Genomic DNA, 19,170 nt, shown 5'->3' on the forward strand with positions numbered 1-19,170 from the left:
ATTCCCTTACCGCTTGCAGTGCCTTGCTACCTATCGTAAACTGCTGTTCTCTTCTGAGACTGTTAAACATTACTTTAGTTTTCTGCAGATTAATTTTTAGACCCACCCTTCTGCTTTGCCTCTCCAGGTCAGTGAGCATGCATTGCAATTGGTCCCCTGAGTTACTAAGCAAAGCAATATCATCAGCGAATCGCAAGTTGCTAAGGTATTCTCCATTAACTCTTATGCCCAATTCTTCCCAATCCAGGTCTCTAAATACCTCCTGTAAACACGCTGTGCATAGCATTGGAGAGATCGTATCTCCCTGCCTGACGCCTTTCTTTATTAGTATTTTGTTGCTTTCTTTATGGACGACTACGGTGGCTGTGGAGCCGCTATAGATATCTTTCAGTATTTCTACATATAGCTCGTCTACACCCCGATTCTGTAATGCCTCCATGACTGCTGAGGTTTTGACTGAATCAAACGCTTTCTCGTAATAAATGAAAGCTATATATAAGGGTTGGTTATATTCCGCACATTTCTCTATCACCTGATTGATAGTGTGAATATGGTCTATTGTTGAGTAGCCCTTACGGAATCCTGCCTGGTCCTTTGGTTGACAGAAGTCTAAGGTGTTCCTGATTCTATTTGTGATTACCTTAGTAAATACTTTGTAGGCAACGGACACTAAGCTGATCGGTCTATAATTTTTCAAGTCTTTGGCGTCCCCTTTCTTATGGATTAGAATTGTGTTAGCGTTCTTCCAAGATTCCGGTACGCCCGAAGTCATGAGGCATTGCGTATGCAGGGTGGCCAGTTTTTCTAGGACAATCTGCCCACCATCCTTCAACAAATCTGCTGTTACCTGATCCTCCCCAGCTGCATTCCCCCTTTGCATAGCTCCCAAGGCTTTCTTTACTTCTTCCGGCGTTACTTGGGGGATTTCAAATTCCTATAGACTATTATTTCTTCCATCATCGTCGTCGGTGCCACTGGTACTGTATAAATCTCTATAGAACTCAGCCACTTGAACTATCTCATCCATATTTGTAATAATATTGCCGGCTTTGTCTCTTAACGTATACATCTGATTCTTGCCTATTCCTAGTTCCTGCTTCCCTGCTTTTAGGCTTCCTCCGTTCCTTAGGGCATGTTCAATTCTATCGATATTATACTTCGTTATGTCAGCTGTCTTACGCCTGTTAATTAACTTCGAAAGTTCTGCCAGTTCTATTCTAGTTGTAGGGTTAGAGGCTTTCATACATTGGCGTTTCTTGATGAGACATTTCGTCTCCTGGTATAGCTTACTGGCATCCTGTGTAACGGAGTTACCACCGACTTCTATTGCACACTCCTTAATGATGCCCGTAAGATTGTCGTTCATTGCTTCAACACTAAGGCCCTCTTCCTGAGTTAAAGCCGAATACCTGTTCTGTAGCTTGATCCGCAATTCCTCTATTTTCCCTCTTACTGCTAACTCATTGATCGGCTTCTTATGTACCAGTTGCTTCCGTTCCCTCTTCAAGTCTAGGCTAATTCCAGTTATTACCATCCTATGGTCACTGCAGCGCACCTTGCCGAGCGCGTTCACATCCGGCAGCAGCATTAAAGAGCTAAACCCGCCCATTTCTGTTGATTCAACTAACAGTGTATCGTGACCTTCAGCGCCAAACTTGACTGGCCAAACATCACCATAGGTAAGCGCGAGGGGACGTGGTGGTTTGTTGCCGGCACCCAGTGTGTCTGTACGTTTGGCAAATGTCAGAAGCGTACTTAATAAGCGTGAGTCATTTGAATCAGTTCTTCACACGTGCAATTCAGCTATCATAGCGCTCACTGAAACCTGGCTTCACCCAAACATTACTGACAACGAAATATTTCATGACGCACCTAGCTTCAGCATTTATCGCTGTGACCGTCAATCACGTGTAGGAGGCGGTGTTATGTTGGCTATCTCGCGAGATATTCCGTCTTCCTATCTTCCTGTTCCAACTTATCTAGAAACTGTATGGGCGCACGCTTATATCTCATAAAAGCGTTGTGTTTGGGGTTTGCTATCGCCCACCCAATTATTGCTCAAATTTTGCTGCCCATTTACATGAAGCCATTGATACCATTACTACACGTCATCCTAACGCGTTCATTTTTCTCCTGGGAGACTTCAACTTTCCCAAAATGTCCTTGTCTTCTGATCCCCCGGCTTTGAAACCGTTTTCATCAGAAAGCTTTGACTTTATTAATCTTTGCTCAGTATTTTCTCTGTATCAGCTTGTCTCTCAACCTACTAGGCTATCGCCCAATACAGCAAATACGCTTGACCTTATACTAACGAACTGTCCTGATATAGTCTCTGATTTATTGTATCTTCCAGGTATTAGCGATCATTTAGGGCTCTGTTTTGAAGTAAAATATTCTCAGTCAATAAACCGGAGAGTCAAAAAGTCCCCTCGAAATTACAGTAAAGCCAACTTTGAAGCCATTAATAAGGAACTGTCTACGTTCTTAACGTTTTCTTAGATGATTTAGAAAGCAGAACTACCGAAACTAACTGGAATATGTTTACAACAAAAGCACTCGGCTCGTGTTACGAGGGGTGTTACTTCGCGAATGCGCGGTGAATTCCCCTGTTACCAATGATTAATCTGTTTAGCCCCCTTCTCTCTCCCACATTTCGTTTTTGGTGGTTCTTTTTTTTTGCGCGCGCGTGTGTGTGTGTGTGCGTGTGTGCGTGTGTGCGTGTGTGCGTGTGTGCGTGTGTGCGTGCGTGTGTGTGTGTGTGTGTGTGTGTGTGTGTGTGTGTGTGTGTGTGTGTGTGTGTGTGTGTGTGTGTGTGTGTTCTCTCCGGCCACGACACTCCTCCATACAACGACCTATTTTACCTATTGGTAAAAAATCCCGAAACTGCTTGAGCCATGGAGGGATGTCTTGCTAACAATGCCGAAACCCCTGACGTGCACATGTCACAAACAAGAACACGAGGATGAGCGCAGAGTGAAGGCATCACGCACGGATCACGCTGAGAATGTGGTATTCGCTCATGCGGCATGGGACCCTATCGGAAGACGAGCTAAGCTAGCGGTTGGGACGAAGGCACGGCAACAGGAAAATCATGCACCAGTATGGCCGCTGCCACACGCTCAGCTCCAGTAAATTCCAACTGTGCTCAGTACTTGCCGCTGTCCACGAGATTCACGAAGAGGCCTTAGGGGACCTACAAAAACCAGGATGCCAAGTGATCCTTTTCACGACAGCAGGGGCGCCCTGAAGCGACACTCGGGCACCCTGAGAGTCGGAACCATACTTGGGGACATACAGATCTGGTGCAGCCGGCTCTATAGGGATCATAATTTGGAAGTGGGGGTGGGCTGAGTACCGGGACACGCGGGTGGCATCGGCAACGAGGGCGCGCACGCGCTAGTGAGCGAGAACGGGGAAACAGATAGCTATGTCCAGGCCATCCCTATCGTACACCTGCGTCGAACGACCCTGCCGAAAGCGCCAGCCCGGCCAAACAAACGAGAATTGACGAGTGTCCTGGCGGCTCCGAAATACCCACCACGCTGCGCTAGGCTCCTAGCGCATACGGCGCGCACTGGCTACGCTCTGACAGAGAACTTGCTGGCCAAGTGGCGCACTTACAAGAAAGGTCCGCGCCGTTACCCCTTGGGCAGTGAGGAACCGAACAACTCCAGAATGGACGTTCAGCATGCTGCGGCCTCTACAACTGCCGTTGCATGTTCGATGGGCCACACAGGTGCTCGATCGACGACGTAACACATGTTCTCAGCTACAATAACATCCGGTCGAAATATCCCAAGACGCATATTAGAACTTATCTACACTGAACATTACCAAAAAGCGACGGTCGAGCTCTGGGACTTTGCACACGAAGCGGAGATTGACTGTCGCTTCTCACTTGTAACATCTCGCATGTTCATCAACACAACATAAGGCGATAAAAGATACATCACATTAACTATACAGTTTAAGCTATACAGCTTATACCGGTGCCACACGGCCATTTTCAATCGCGATAGGCTTCCTTGCGCAGGCTAAGGAAGGGAGCAGCCAATCGATCACGAGAAATTTGATCCGGATCGGGCTTGATCGCGATTGAAAGTGCCCCATGTGACACAGGTCGGCTTCCTTACTTCAGGCTCTCTCCTAATAGTTGCATTGTGCCCAGAAATAATGTCACGCATCGTTTGGCGCAAAAGTACGTGCACCGCACCTGCTTGTGCGTGGAGGCCAGGTTGTTGCACTCGCAGGGGTCCTTGTCCAAGTCGAAGAGAAACACGTTGTCAGGTGACTGGAAACGCGACTCGTCGCCACACGGTTCTTCCGGGCAACTCAGCGTGGTGTTGGCCCTCCAGTCCAGCGCCAAACCCAGCTCCTGCTTGCCGTAGAGGGCTCGCAGTGTCTGCAGCGTTGTTACAGGAGGGGGCATTATTGCGCAAGGAAATGAACCACTTAGTTGGACATGACTGTATTTTTTGCAGTATTTGAACTGACCTTAAACTTTGACGTTTTTGTGAGTCGATTAAGCTGGAACATTGCATGACAACCGGAAAACCTTAAATTACATTGCACGTACAGTGCTGCCCCGAAATAACGCATATGCGGCGAATGAGCTAATTTACTTTTGTGGTATGGCTGGAAACCTTCGATTTTGTGGCAGACGAGTTTCATGGCACAGTTAAATAGGCTGCAGGCTGCTGGTTACCCAAGTGTGGTGGTGACGTCAGTCTCGGAGGAATTGCTTCAGAAACTGAAAGGGAAGCGGCACAAAAGTAACTGTGTTACACAAAAGAAGAGGCCTGAAGTTGTGCCGTATTGCCACAGAGTGTCTCACAATCTAAAGAATGTCGCCAGTAGATACCAAATTCCGGTAGCGTTTTCCGCTCCTCAGAAACTGTCAATGTTGTGCAGCCGTATTTCTAAAACAAGTAAAAAACCAGATTGTGAAAAGAATCACGCGAAGTTTGTAGACTGCAGCGTCGGTGTGACATATAAGATTCCCTTGTCATGTGGCAAAGTGCATGTGGGGCAGTCACGCCGATGTATTAACGAGCGCCTTAGAGAACATGAGCGATCCATACCAACAGGCACAGGTTCCCATTTGGCTCAGCCTTGTAAAATATGCGAGTGCAAACCCATGTTTCGTGATACCACGATTTTGAAAAATAGCCGTGACACCCCCGCCCGAGAGTTATCGGAAGCATTCTTCATTCAGTCATTGGGGTCACAGTGCATTAGTGTGCCTTCCTTAACCTTGTACAGCGCTGAATTTGGTTTTCTGGATTCTGTCGCATGATTGCGCTCTTGTGTCGGATGTTGGTGGCTCCACCACATGGTGCTGACTGCGCATGTTCTGCTAGTTTGAGCTGTCTATAAAGGAGTGACGCAATAAAATGATGTCAGTTGAGACTAGCGCCTTGTCCTGTCGTCTTTCTTCGGTCTGTTGTTAAGTGCTAAACAAAGTATTCATGGACTTGCTGTAGCCGGCACTGGTTCCCCTTAACGCCACTGTATAGTGCAACGATGACATATGGGGACAGCGTTGCTCTGAAATTCGATTGCAGTGCCATCGCACTAATGCGCTGTGTCTTTCGAAGAACCTGAATTCTGAGTTTCCTTGGTTCACTAAATTTCCACTAAGTGCTTAAGTTATAGTGGTTAAAACACACGGCGCGCTTGTAGTAAGTGGTCCCACTTTGAAATTGCCATGTACTATCTGATAGGGCAGATGGCGAAACCGGCTTGAACACCGAAATTCGTCGCACTTGATCTCTATCTCTGATCGCAACCATCAACTGTTCTTGCTTTCCACTGATTTTAACCATCAGGCTAACTGACCCCATATTTAATATCCGAAAGATGTTCATCAAAACACTCGCATTATAGATTCAGTGGTCGTACTTTCTGAGCCTGCGCAGCCAGCGAATCACTAGTACAGCCCGCCAAATCGGTAGGCATTTGCTTTCAGGATGCTGTGGAATATGTGCCACCAAGAACTTTTAGCACCGCGTATCTTTTCGCAAAGAAATTAAGAATGCACTAGACGTTGTCATTTGAGAGCTAGGGAAGTGACAAGGCCAGGAGATTAACAAAGCTGAGTCAGGTTGGCTGTCCGGCACTAAGGAAGGGGAGGAACCAAAACAACAAGAAGAGGGGACCAATTTTTCAAGCATCCCGCCTTCCTTAGCGCGATGGAAAGCATACCCCATCCAAAATATGTATATACCGTGTGTCCCGGCTAACGTTAGCCAAGCTATTCAACGAAAAATGAAAGGAAGACTTGAAAGAATACGGTGCAAGATGCAAATATGAGACCTACGGTGTTCGCTTGTAAGAATTCTGATGACCGAACACCGTATAGGTCTTAAATTTGTATCCTGTACCGTCTTTTTAAATCGTTCTTTTCAGTGAACAGCTTGGCTAAATTTAGCTGGAAAACACTATATAGTATACCCGCAGCAGTTCATTCGGGAAGTATCTGGAAATCCATCATTTGTGTGGCCTCTGAGATTGGCGGGCCATCACATGCAGATATTGCCTGTTTTGTAAAAGGTGTCACGATGAAGGGCGCTTACATCCGCAGCGAGGCTCCTTTCCATTAGCACGTCTAGTTTCTGCGATGTCCCTTGTCCTCCTGGGATGGGAAAATGCTGATCTAACTTTCCGCCGTCAAATGAGCCAACGACAATCTTGAAGTTGTCTCTCCGTACAGCTGCAAACTCCCACAAAGGGTCGATGTTGTAGACGACGTCGGAACGCGGTGAGGGCTCGTCTCGAGACACCACTGCCCACATGTCTTTGCCGTCCAGGGGTCCCAGGTCACTCACCGAGCCTCCTGCGGAGCGAGACAGCGCTTTTGAAGGAGTTGAGTGCACAGCTTACCATTAAAGCAACGCTAGCAAGCGCACGTGACCTCCGCAGCAGGTTGGCAAGTGCCGAAGGCGTCGCACCGCCCAACTTTGTCATTCATTAAACGGTTCAATACCTGCAGCATGTACCGGGCCTGGTGGATCAGGATGAAAACTTCCCATGTCCGCAGCAGTGTCAATCCAGACAAAAAATTAAAGTGACGCTAATGAGAAACATTATTTGACCTAGCTGTATTAGTACATTGCCGTTCTACAATATCGAACAATCCACTCTTACCGCGACAGGGGGTTCAGTAGGCCAGAACAATAGCGGGGGAACGTGCACATCGAGGCATCCTCGATACAGAAAGGAAAGACAGGTGGCGACGCCACTGCGAAATTCCGGCACCAGCTAGCCGTTGCGCCTGCTCGTGTACACTTACTTTTTAACGCGATAGCCTTAAGGAGCTCGTGTCGCAGAAAAGCCGGTGTCATCGGCGGCGTTGGCCGTGAGCGAAAAATGGCGGAAGGCAATTCATAAAAATAAAAACAACTTGCAAGATGGGCTGGGTGGGACTCGAACCAGGGTCTCCTGAGTGTGAGACGGATACGCTACCACTGAGCCATGAGTTCTTTTTTTCTTTCTTTCATGGTATTTATTACAGTAGCAACAAGCCGACGTTCACTAGTTGTGCATAGTCAGACAATGGAGAGCACAATGAAAGTCACACAGAGAAAAGTCATGGTTCATACTGTCGGTAGAAATGTTGGTTTCACTTTAGAAGGGTGGTAAGGATAGGCACCTCACCAAAATGGGGTACCAGTCCGGCTGTGTATCAAGTCCATCATAAACCTGCTTTAGGTGTAGTGTCATTTGGATTAAATTTGCCCTTGTAGGTACAACCGTTTCGGCGTTTCGGTCCACCATTCGCGTTTTCCACAAACTGTGCATTCCAGTGAGAAAAAACATATCAAAAGGTGCACTGTTATCAGAGGTCGGCAGCAGGTATCGCACAGTATCAGCGTTAATCTCAAAGTCGTTTTTAAAGTCCGTTGGAGGACATACCAAAATAGTATGGCGTCGGTGCAGTTAATAAAACAATGTTCAATCGTCTCTGGCACATCCCAAAGGCGACAGTTAACAGAAGAGACAAAGATACCCTTTTTCTGTAGCCATGCTTTTACCGGTACGGTTTCACTATGAAGTTTATAAAAGAATGTTTTGCAGCAAGGGGATATATACATTTTACGAACTCGATTTAGTACATCGTGGCCTGGCCATTGAATGTATAGTGATCGGTAAAATGGAGGCAGAAATAGCATGGACAATAAATCTTTGTATGACGTTTTACGCGACACAGAGTACAAGTATTCAGTGGAAAACCGAACTGTCAAGAAATGAACCGCTAAGTAAAGTTCTTGCATGAACCCCCACAAGCATAAACGCGAAGAAAAATTGGAAGAAACAATTAAATCAGGTAACTCATTAGCAAGTGTGACTTGCATGAATGACCGAATTATAGGATGCGATGTATCGCGAAAAAAGAAGAAACGAGACACTAGTTGCCGCACATAAAGATGTACTAAACCAAGCCCACCTTCATTAACGGGTATGAAAATATTGTCTCGCCTCATGGGCTCAAAAGTTGAAGACCATACGAAGGTTGCAAGGATTCGGTGAAAGCGTTGGATGTAGAGCCTGGCACAGTGAATAACTTGCAATACATAGTAAAGTTTTGTAGCCAAGAACTTATTGCAGGCCTCAGCTTTCCCAAAAATAGAAAGTCGGTTTGGAACGAATGTCTGGGCGCAGCTTTGCAGGGCCGAAACCCGTTCTTTCCAATAGTGTGCGCTTAATTTATATGCGTCTAGCGGCACGCCAAGATACTTTGGCGGGACACCGGTCCACTTAGCGCCTACAAACAGTTCTGGTGTATAGCACCATGAGCCAAACCACAAGCCTAAGCTTTTTGTGGAGTTCATTCGTGCTCCTGATACGCTGCCAAACTCCTTTATTGTTGATACGACCTTTTCAACACTGGACTTATCCGTGCAGAAGAACGCTAAATCATCTGCATAATTAAGCTAAGACTTTTACTTCATTACCCAGCATATTGAAGCCATGGATGTAAATCGACTGAATTACGCTTAAGCATAGCGGTTCCAGATAAATGGCGAATAGTAATGGGGACATCGGGCATTCTTGTTTTACTGAAGAGCAAATGGAAACGGGTTTAGAGAGTTGGCCATTAATACCTAAACGAGTAGTACAACAAGCATAGCAAAGCTTAACGCCTTTAAGCACAACGGAGCCAACAATGGCATGCTCCAGAAGAGAAAATAAATAGGAGTGACTGACAGGATCAAAAGCTTTAGCTAGGTCTACCTGGAGCATTGCAAGCTGGTCAGTGGAACCGTAACAGTATTGAAGAAGTGCACGGGCGCTATGTATGTTAGTATGTTAGTTAGTAGAGATCGACCCCTAATTCCACACGTCTGATGGGAACCAATGAGAATTGACATCGCAAATTGCAATCTATTCGATAAAACTTTTGCAAAAATTTTATAATCCACGTTCGACAATGTGATTGGTCGGTAGCTTTCAATAGAACACAGTTTCTCCTTATCTGAACTTTTGGGAATTAAAACTGTGTTTTGCAAAAAAATTGCGGAAGGACGTCTATCTCTAAACTTGTAATAAAAATGTCCAATAATATGGAACTGATAATTGATTTGAAAGCTTTGTAAAATTCACAGGAAAGTCCGTCAGGGCCGGGTGTTTTCGACAGAGGCAGCTGATCAATAGCTAGCTCAATTTCTTGTATCGTAAGGGTATCACTAATGAATGCACAGTCATCATCCTGTAAAGGTTTTACAAGAGGCACAAAACTCTCTAAGACTTTTGCATCGTGATCATCGGGCCGGGCACTAAACAAAACACTGTAGTAAGTTTCGAACTTAGAAATTATGTCATTCGTATTTGTTAGAAGAGTACCTTCGGAGTATATTTCCGGAATTACTTTGGAAACAACATGACGTCGCTCGTCAAGTAAAGCTTGACGTGTTGGCTGCTCAGACTGCAGAGCACGCCTATTTCGAGATCGAACTCGCGCACCTCTTTAACGCAGTGCATCGTACTTTTGTAAGTCACATTTAAGATTTTCTATGTCAACAATATAAGTGCCTGGCATTTCGCATTCCATCTGATGAAGGTTGTGTAGGCTCTGAAGAAGTACTGTTTCTTCATTCTTTCTATAGAATGCTTTCAGCGATCCGATTTCTACAGCCACTGTACGAACCCCTTGTTTAAAGAGTTCCCAAACTGCAAATAACGGCAAGTCAGTAGAAAGAGAATTTTTTAGGGTCATGCGCACGCGATTAATAAATTCCTGATCATTTAGGAGCTCAGAGTTAAGCTTCCAGAGTGCCCACTGTGGTCGGAAATTGGTTACAGATTTCTCACCAATCTCTGCAATAACCATGCAATGATCAGAGAACGAAACTGGGATAGTAGTACAGGACAGTGCTCTCAAGAGCAGTGATGAAGAAACATAAATACGACCAAGGCGGGCGTAAGAGCGACCTTGAATTCGTGTATAAGAGCGAGCTCCCTGTCTCGCCACTCCTATATCAATGAGCCCTGCATTTTCTATTACCTTAGACAAAACTTCACCACTCCAGTCCCGCTGAGTGTTATGCCGCTTCTATCGCTCGGATCACATACACAATTGAAATCTCCCAATAACACAATGCAACGATCACAGTCCATTAGACTACGCACAGTATCGAATAAGAGAATTCGTTTTGCAGCGTCATTCAATGCATAGACGTTGACTAATCGGCATGGCACACCCTGCAACATAAAATCACAACATATATATTGACCTTCAGTGTCTACATGGTAGCTAAATACTGAACAAAGTAATGTAATGTAATTATGGGGTTTTACGTGCCAAAACCACTTTCTGATTATAAGGCACGCCGTAGTGGAGGACTCCGGAAATTTCGACCACCTGGGGTTCTTTAACGTGCACCTAAATCTAAGCACACGGGTGTTTTCGCATTTCGCCCCCATCGAAATGCGGCCGCCGTGGCCGGGATTCGATCCCGCGACCTCGTGCTCAGCAGCCCAACACCATAGCCACTGAGCAACCACGGCGGGTCTGAACAAAGTAGGCTCTTTTTTCAGAAACAGGAAACGGCCCGCGGATAAACCAACAGCGTGTGAAACGCAGACATTATATTCAGACAGAAAACGTCGCAATGCCCTTTCTGTCTCGTCATCACTCTCAATCTTCGTGTCCTGTACGAAGTCCTGTGGCGACGAAGTCGAGGCGCTTCCTAGACAAAAGCCGCGAAGCTGCGCCTGTTTCTGCAAAGACCTAAGGCCTCGTACGTTCAAAGTTGCGAAGAGAAGTTGCTGGGACAGGGCCATGGTGACTATCCACTATTTAGACTTAATTCTCTATGCGGTCGGTCCTATAGGGTAACGGTGAGGCTCCCTCCGAACCCTCGCCAGGCCTCCTGGACCGTGATCGCCGGCACTGTCTTGAGTGTGTCGATGTTTTGCGGCGACGTGCCATGAGTTCGATGCTTCCAAACGGGACAAAAGCGCCTCTGGTGAATGCGGTGTTGTCTTAGAAACGTTCCGTAGAAAGTTATACTGCGGTGTACATCGGTAATTATCAGCCTGTAAATTACAGAAGTCGCAGTTAAACGCGTAGCGAAGTACGTTTCCGCTACATTTCTTCTGCGCTTGGCGCGCACGCAGAGCCATCTTGTGGCAAACACAGAAGAACCCCTCCTCGCAATGTATGGCGCTGCCCCGACAGGTGGCGCGCCACTCGCCCGCGCGACGCGGCTCCTCTTTCCGCTCACAGCGCGATTCCTAGGTGCAGCGTCCGATGCGGGACGCCTGTGACGTGTTCGCTGCGCCGTTGCGCGTCTGGTGGGTAAGCGTCCTCTGCGATATGTGTGCCGGGCTGCTGGCGAGGAGTCATGCGTCTGCGTGGTGCTCCCAAGCGAGATAGAGGACGATCCCATCGAGGCGTCAGCCCCATGATCGCGTCCGCCCTCATGGCGCGTCGCTGCCCGGCTGTCCGTGCCGATCACGACGTTTGGCTCGCGTAGATCGTTTCTCCCTCCGAGACACCGAGTTGTTTGGTTCGTTCCGCTTGCTCAGGCGCACGTTTCGTCTTTGTGTGACTCAAGAGCATGCCGAGTGAATGAGTGGGCGGTGCGAACGGGGTGCGATAACGTTATCGTGTTCCACTCTTGAAGGCAAAGCTTAAGCGTCCTCCAATCTTCTTATCGGCAAAGAGTGATTGCATTATATTATAAAATAGCCCCTGCCTGAATTTACATTTACTGCGCTACCACGACCCAAATACGAAACAAAGAATACCTTGAAATTCGTGATGTCAATTTTACGACACCACCGCTGGTGTTTCGGCGCAGTGTTCAAGAAATGTTACTTTGACCTTCATAATTATAATGAATATGGAGTCTTGAAATAATTCTTTGTCAGTGAGCTTAAACTAATTTACTCTTCCTCTTTAGTATCCCTTTGAGAAAAGGAGAACCACGGCGATGCTCAATAAGGACTCCTCGCACTAGATGTAGATAGACACAATGTAGTTGATTAGCATATAGACACGAAATTCAAAAATCGTTTGACGTTATGTGCGTCTATTATTCTGGGTCGTAGACTCCTTAAAGGCCCCACGAGACGTGAGAAGGACATAGTCGCGTACGTTCTGCTGTTTCAACGCATTTCCTGGGGTAATATTGAGCAAATATGATACTAGAACGAGTGGACACACAGAAAGGCACGTAAGACGACACGGAACTTTTGTGTTGTCTTATGCGCCTTTGTGTGTATCCGGTCCTTCTGGCTGCGCTACAGCAAAGTAGAAGATGTCATACCAACAAGACCCATGTAGCTACCCTCATGATAATAGACTTTAGAATAAATTTGTTTAGTGAAAGGCACCTAAGAACATCTTCCCTAATCGTGATGTCACAAAACACACTTAAAATTGAAGCTAGGAATGGAGATGACCACAGAAGAAAAAAATTGCCAGTTTTGATCAATGGAGAAAGCATTGACGGTAATAGCAGGGCCTTTTTATGCTTTGCTTCTCGTAACGAAATTTCCCCGAATGTTTCATATAGGGACAGAAGGTGGCAGAAGAGGCGCTCGCGTAAGTCGAAGGAAAAGAACTCGGAAGCTTACCAGCAAGTATTCGGCCTGTATGGTGAGCAACACAGCAACAAAGAACGTCAAGCGGAAAGTCAGAGAAAAAAATGTACTTTGGGCAGACGGGACGCTGCCTTAACATCCGCCTTAGGGAGCACCAAGGTGCGATCAGGAATGAAACAGGTTCGAATCTGGCCGCGCATTGTAGAGTTTGCTCATGCAAACCCATGTTTGCACAAACGGAAATACTGTATAAAAATATGCATCAAACTAACCGCGAGATTGTAGAGGCCTACTTCATGCATGTGAACTCAGGCGCATGCGTCAGCCAGCCTTCCATCACTCTACAGGATAAAGAAGCTGATTTCTTGAATGGCAAGATAGGCTAACACCCTTGCAAACGTCATTTTAAACGTGTTTACATTTTCTGTATATTATAGTCCGTTGCTCGAAATAATAAACCAGTTTTTAGTCTGCGCTCGTGTTCTGTACTTCCTCTTGTCCTTCGTCCGGGTTGCGCTGCCCACACATAGGAACATGTTCAATCACCAACTCGCCCAGCTTGCCGTCTTAATTCTGGAACTGAAGCAAGGCGCTGTAGATATTTCGAAATTGTTCGCGTTTAAAATTTTGCACACCGTACAAAAACAGGACGGCGATTTGCACGTTGGGCCGACAGTATTCACACGCCGATAATGGGAATCGATCCTTGCGCAAAAGCGGGCGTACACACAAAACGCCTAGCTATGGCGTCCGTCCGCCGTCTGCTTCGATGCCCCAGTGCTTGCGCCAACGCCGCGGTGCGTCCATTGTGGGGGTTATGTGAAGCGTTACACGAGAGTTTCGTGACTAGATGTGCCAGCAAGGCGTAGCGTCGCGACTTGACTGCTCAATGGTGTTATATTATATATATATATATATATATATATATATATATATATATATATATATATATATATATATATATATGTAGAGAGAGAGAGAGAGAGAGAGAGCGCCCCGGCATGTGCAGCTACCAGACGCCTCGCAAAGCTGGCATAAGGTGCCGCTGGCCTGATGGGGAGCGCCACCGGTGTCATTGCAGATGTCAGCTGTCGGCGGTGCACGACATGAGACCGACAGTGTACTGTGTGCAGTACAACATATTGTACAGGCAACCGTTCATCACTGCTAATATTAGATAACGCTTGCTTGTCGTTCACGGCCGGATCCGTTCCACTCACACAATTGCATATACACATACAGCAAACAGGCCAACCTAGACGAAGAAAGAGTAAAAGCAGACCAACAGACCAATTCACGCTGCTGCTCGCCAACAAATATGCAGCTTTAGAACAGGAAGATAAAGATAATATAGAGGTAATAAATGAAACTACAACTAGGCTGATTTCAGAAGCAGCAACTGAAATGGGAGCTAAGGCACCAATGCAACCAGTAGGTAAGCCCTTCCAAGTAACAAAGTACCTAGTAAAGAAACGACAAAGAATGAAAGTGTCCAACTCAACAGATCAGATAGAATTCGCGGAACTGTCAAAACTAATCGACAAGAAGAAAATACGGGATATTCGAAATTATAACGTGTGAAAGACTGAGGAAGCAGTAAAATATGGACGCAGCCTGAAATAAATGAGAAAGAAACTTTGCATCGTACAAACCAAGATGTACGCTCTGAAAGATAAGCAGGGTAATATCATCAGCAATCTCGATGATATTGTAAAAGCACTGGAAGAAATTTATATTGACCTGAACAGTACCCAAAGCTGCCACGATATCTCCATTCGAAGTAGCAACGAACAGGTTACTGCGGCTCCTTCTACAACTAGCGATGAAGTTAAAAGGGCCTTGCAAGACATTAAACGGTAAAAAACGGCAGGAGAAGATGGACTACCAGTCGATTTAATCAAATCGGCCCTTTATGCGAACTGTCTACCGACTTCAAGGGTCCCAGAGAACTGGAAGAATGGCAACTTTATACTAATCCACAAAAAGGGAGACGTCAAAAAATTGAAAAAGTATAGGTCAATTAGCTTACTTCCAGTATTAAATAAAATATTCACCAAGATAATATCTAATAGAATAACGGCAACACTGGACTTTAGTCAACCAAAATGACATGGTTTTAGGAAGGGATACTCTACGACGAAACACATCCATGTCATCAATCAGGTAATCGAGAAATCAGCAGAGTACAATCAGACTCTCAATATGGCTTTTATAGATTACGGAAAGCCATTGATTCAGTAGAGATACCAGCAGTCATAGAGGCATTACGTAATCAAGGAGTACAGGAGGAAGATACCTATAAGGAAAGGGATCAAACAACGAGACACGATCTCTGCCATGCTATTCACTGCGTGCTTGGAAGAAGCATTCAAGCTATTAAACTGGGAAGGCTTAGGAGTAAAGATCGACGGCGAATATCTCAGCAACCTTCGGTTTACCGATGACATTGTTCTATGCAGCAACAATGCAGACGAGTTACAACAAATGATTGAGGACCTTAACAAAGAGAGTGTAAGAGTTGGGTTGAAGATTAATATGCAGAAGACATATATAATCATGAATAGCCGGGCAAGGGAACAAGAGTTCAGGATCGCCAGTCAGCCTCTGCAGTCTGTGAAGGAGCACGTTTACCTAGGTCAATTTCTCACAGGGGACCCTGATCATGAGAAAGAAATTTACAGAAGAATTAAAATGGGTTGAAGCGCATTCGGCAGACATTGTCAGATCCTGACTAGAAGCTTACCATTATCATTCAAGAGAAAGGTGTACAATCGGTGCATTTTAGCAGTGCTGACATATGGGGCAGAGACTTGGATACTGACAATTAAAGAAGCTTGAGAACAGCCTAAGGACCGCGCAAAGAGCGATGGACCGAAGATTGCTAGGCATAATGTTAAGAGACAGAAAGAGAGTGGTTTGGATCAGAGCGCAAACGGGTATAGACGATGTTCTAAATGACATCAAGAAAGAAAAAATGGAGCTGGGCAGGTCATGTAATGAGCCGGTTAGATAGCCGTTGGACTATTAGGATTACAGAATGGGTACCAAGAGAAGGGAAGCACAGTAGAGGACGGCAGAAGACTAGGTGGGGCGATGAAATTAGGAAATTCGCGGGTGCTAGTTGGAATCGGTTGGCGCAGGGCATGGATAATAATAAGAAGGGCAACCTAGGGTCTCAATTTAACATGGCCACATAAAGCTAACAGCCAATGAAGCTGAGTCAAGGGGGCAATGATCGTGGCAAAATTACGGATAAAATGCCGGACATAGGAAGACAAACCCATGAAGCTCCGCAGTGCCTTTACAGTCGTGGGCTTTGGGTACTCAGCAAAGAAGCTAATTTGGGAGGATATGGAGCTTCATCGGTTTGTCTTCTTATTTCCGGCGTTTCATCCGTAATTTCGGCTCTATCATCGGCCCCTTGACGCCGGCACTTACTCGCACGTCTGACCTCTCGGCTTGGAATTCTGAATGTGACCTCTCATTTACGAGGCTCCGCCGGCTACTCACGTCCCCAGCACTACTACGACGCTTTGATCCCACTGCACCTACTGAGATTCACACAGATGCTAGCGGTGTCGGACTTGGAACCATCCTCGCCCAACGCAAAGACTGCTTTGACGGGTACGTTGTCGCATATGCCAGCTGTACCCTAATGAAGGCAGGGTACAACTATTCTGTGACGGAAAAAGAACGTTTGGCGTTTGTTTGGGGCAATCGGCAAATTTCATACTTACCTTTATGGCCATGAGTTTGATGTTTACACTGACAACCATGCTAACCATGCTTTATGCTGGTCATTGTCCTTGAATGACCCCACTGGCCGTCTCACTCATTGGACTTTACGCCTTCAAAAGTATGACATACGTGTTATTTATCGCTCTGGATGCAAACATTCAGATGCCGACGCGCTATCCCGTTCTGCGCTGCCTTCTGACCCTGTGTGCTCGCTAACTTCCGTCTTCGGTTTGTCAGCGCTTACCTTCAACAAGATGCCGGCCAAGCAGCGTAAAGATCCCTGGATCTCTTCACTGTTGAACTTCCTGTCTCACCGCTCACCTGAGTCTCTCTCACGCACCCTTGGTCGTCACGCACAACAATTTGCCATCCGCGAAGATATGTTGCATCGACGGAATGACCTCGCCGACGGCCGTCGATGGCTCCTCGTCTAATCCACTAAGTTTCTATCAAACTACCACGGCCCCTACCGCGTACCGCAGCCAACATCGCCCGTGAACTATGTCATCCAGCCTCTTGAGACATTTTCTGATCACCGCTGCCGAGGGCACTAAATAGTTAATGAAGCACGGTTTAAACCATGCTACGACTCGCGGATGCTGTCTTTTCCCTAGGTCGCCAGGATGGTTCCTTTCTGTGCGGGGAGTGATTGTACTGGAGATTATCGACGCCGGCACGGTGAAGTGTGGAAGAGGAAGACAACGAACTAGTAGTGCGCACTCGATCACTGTCGAGTGGAGACTGCCCCCTTTTATTGGTCTTCTGTCAGACAGCCTGCGGACATACAAGAAATCCCGTGGCATTATATATATGCGTTCGTGCGCGCGCGCGCGCGTGTGTGTGTGTGGGGGGGGGGGTGTAAACGTTCGCCTTTAGCACGTTCTGTCAGCAACTGCGCACGATGCAAGACCGTGCACGGAGCAAGATGAGCACAGTCTTTGATGCCAAGCAGCTTCTCAAGTGGCGCAATGATGCAATCGTTAATTATGCAGTTCTACGCACTTTCTTTCGAGGCACAAAGATTTTAATTGCATTCAGGCAGAAGTTATGTACGATGACTATTCAAGCTGCTTTCTTCAAACTCCGCTATCACTAGGATCGGCACACGAGAACGGCCAGATACATGATAAAAATTAAGTTCGCACGGACAAAAATGCTTTGCATTAAAAATCTGCAAGTGTCACCCACCGGCGAGCGCATAGAACGTGGGCAGCCAGTCAGTGATGTGCATGAGTTGCTGAGAGACCCGACGACTCTTGTCGAGCAGCGGCGACCACAGGAAAGCGGCCGCTCTGGATCCACCCTCCCACGGTGTGGACTTAGCCCCGCGTAGCGGCCAGTTGATGCCACGGGATGCCAAGTGGCCCCAGGGCACGCCACCGTTGTCCGAACTGAAGACGATCACGCTGTCCTGCAGCATGCCAGCTTCGCCCAGCGCTCGCATCACACTTCCGACGGCCTCGTCAAGCGAGTCAACCATTCCTGGATTAACGGGATCATCCTTTCGCTCGGAATGCACACTCACACGACGTTCCATACGTTAGGTCCAGAGGCAGGCAGGTACCCAGGATTTTTTTTCGGGGAGGGGGGGGGGCACCCAAGGTAACTTCTGTGCGAATGAGGGGGGGGGGGGGGGTTACTTTACCAGTACAAATGTGAATAACGTCCACCATTTACCATGAAAACGCGTAAACCCACAAAATAGAAAAGAAATAAGGTGTAGTTTACAGGTACACCTGTTCGATACACCTCTCCTTTACTTGGCAAACAAGGAACTACGTCAAATGGACTTGCGCAGCAAAAAAGCGCAGGAAGAACACTGCCAAGAACAAGTAAAGAAGCCAACGTGTAACATAAATATTAGCAGAAAACAACTTAAAAAAAACAGCAGTTGGCAACCAAGGCACACAAACCGCGCGGAGTTGTGTTACTTCCCCAGCCAATCACAGAAGCAAACAAAATCATCCTCATGCGGCCTTTTCAAAATGGCATCGTACTTGATACCTCCGGAGCGTCTGCTGTTCTTGAGAGAGAGAGAGAGAAACTTTATTTGGTTATTTCAAGGATTTAGCGTCTCGAGGTCTCCGGCGTCTTCTTGGGCGCCGGCGACTTGGAGCCTCTTCCGGCAAGGGTGGGCCCCTATTCCAGGGCTCCACTGAGCCTAGCTACCTCACTAGCGTGCTGCACAAGGCCCTTTGGGGCCGTGAGCTCGCAGCTGGTAAGCCAACTCTCCCATTGCTCCGCACTCGGGTTATTGTGTTGGTGGAATGATTGATTGTGTTTACATTCCCATGTGACATGATAGAGTGTGGGTGTGGCCCCACACCACACTCGAGTCTTTTCATCGGCGGAAGCAATGAGGTGTGCAACAGACATGGACAA

The 19,170-nt window shown here is 46.8% G+C and overlaps 1 protein-coding gene across 2 annotated transcripts in view; it reads right to left on the reverse strand.

The window, feature by feature from the left end:
• Positions 1 to 19,170, reverse strand: part of LOC142559217 (arylsulfatase B-like) — a 77,846-nt gene that overhangs the window by 12,618 nt on the left and 46,058 nt on the right. For both annotated transcript variants that reach the window (XM_075670855.1, XM_075670848.1), the window contains 3 exons: positions 17,977 to 18,270; positions 6,576 to 6,835; positions 4,214 to 4,402 (listed from right to left, as the gene is read on the reverse strand). In XM_075670855.1, coding sequence (XP_075526970.1) covers positions 4,214 to 4,402; positions 6,576 to 6,835; positions 17,977 to 18,270 — 743 coding nt within the window. The remainder of the gene's footprint in view (positions 1 to 4,213; positions 4,403 to 6,575; positions 6,836 to 17,976; positions 18,271 to 19,170) is intronic.

This window comes from Dermacentor variabilis, chromosome 1 (assembly GCF_050947875.1).
Source record: "Dermacentor variabilis isolate Ectoservices chromosome 1, ASM5094787v1, whole genome shotgun sequence".
Classification (NCBI taxonomy): domain Eukaryota; kingdom Metazoa; phylum Arthropoda; class Arachnida; order Ixodida; family Ixodidae; genus Dermacentor; species Dermacentor variabilis.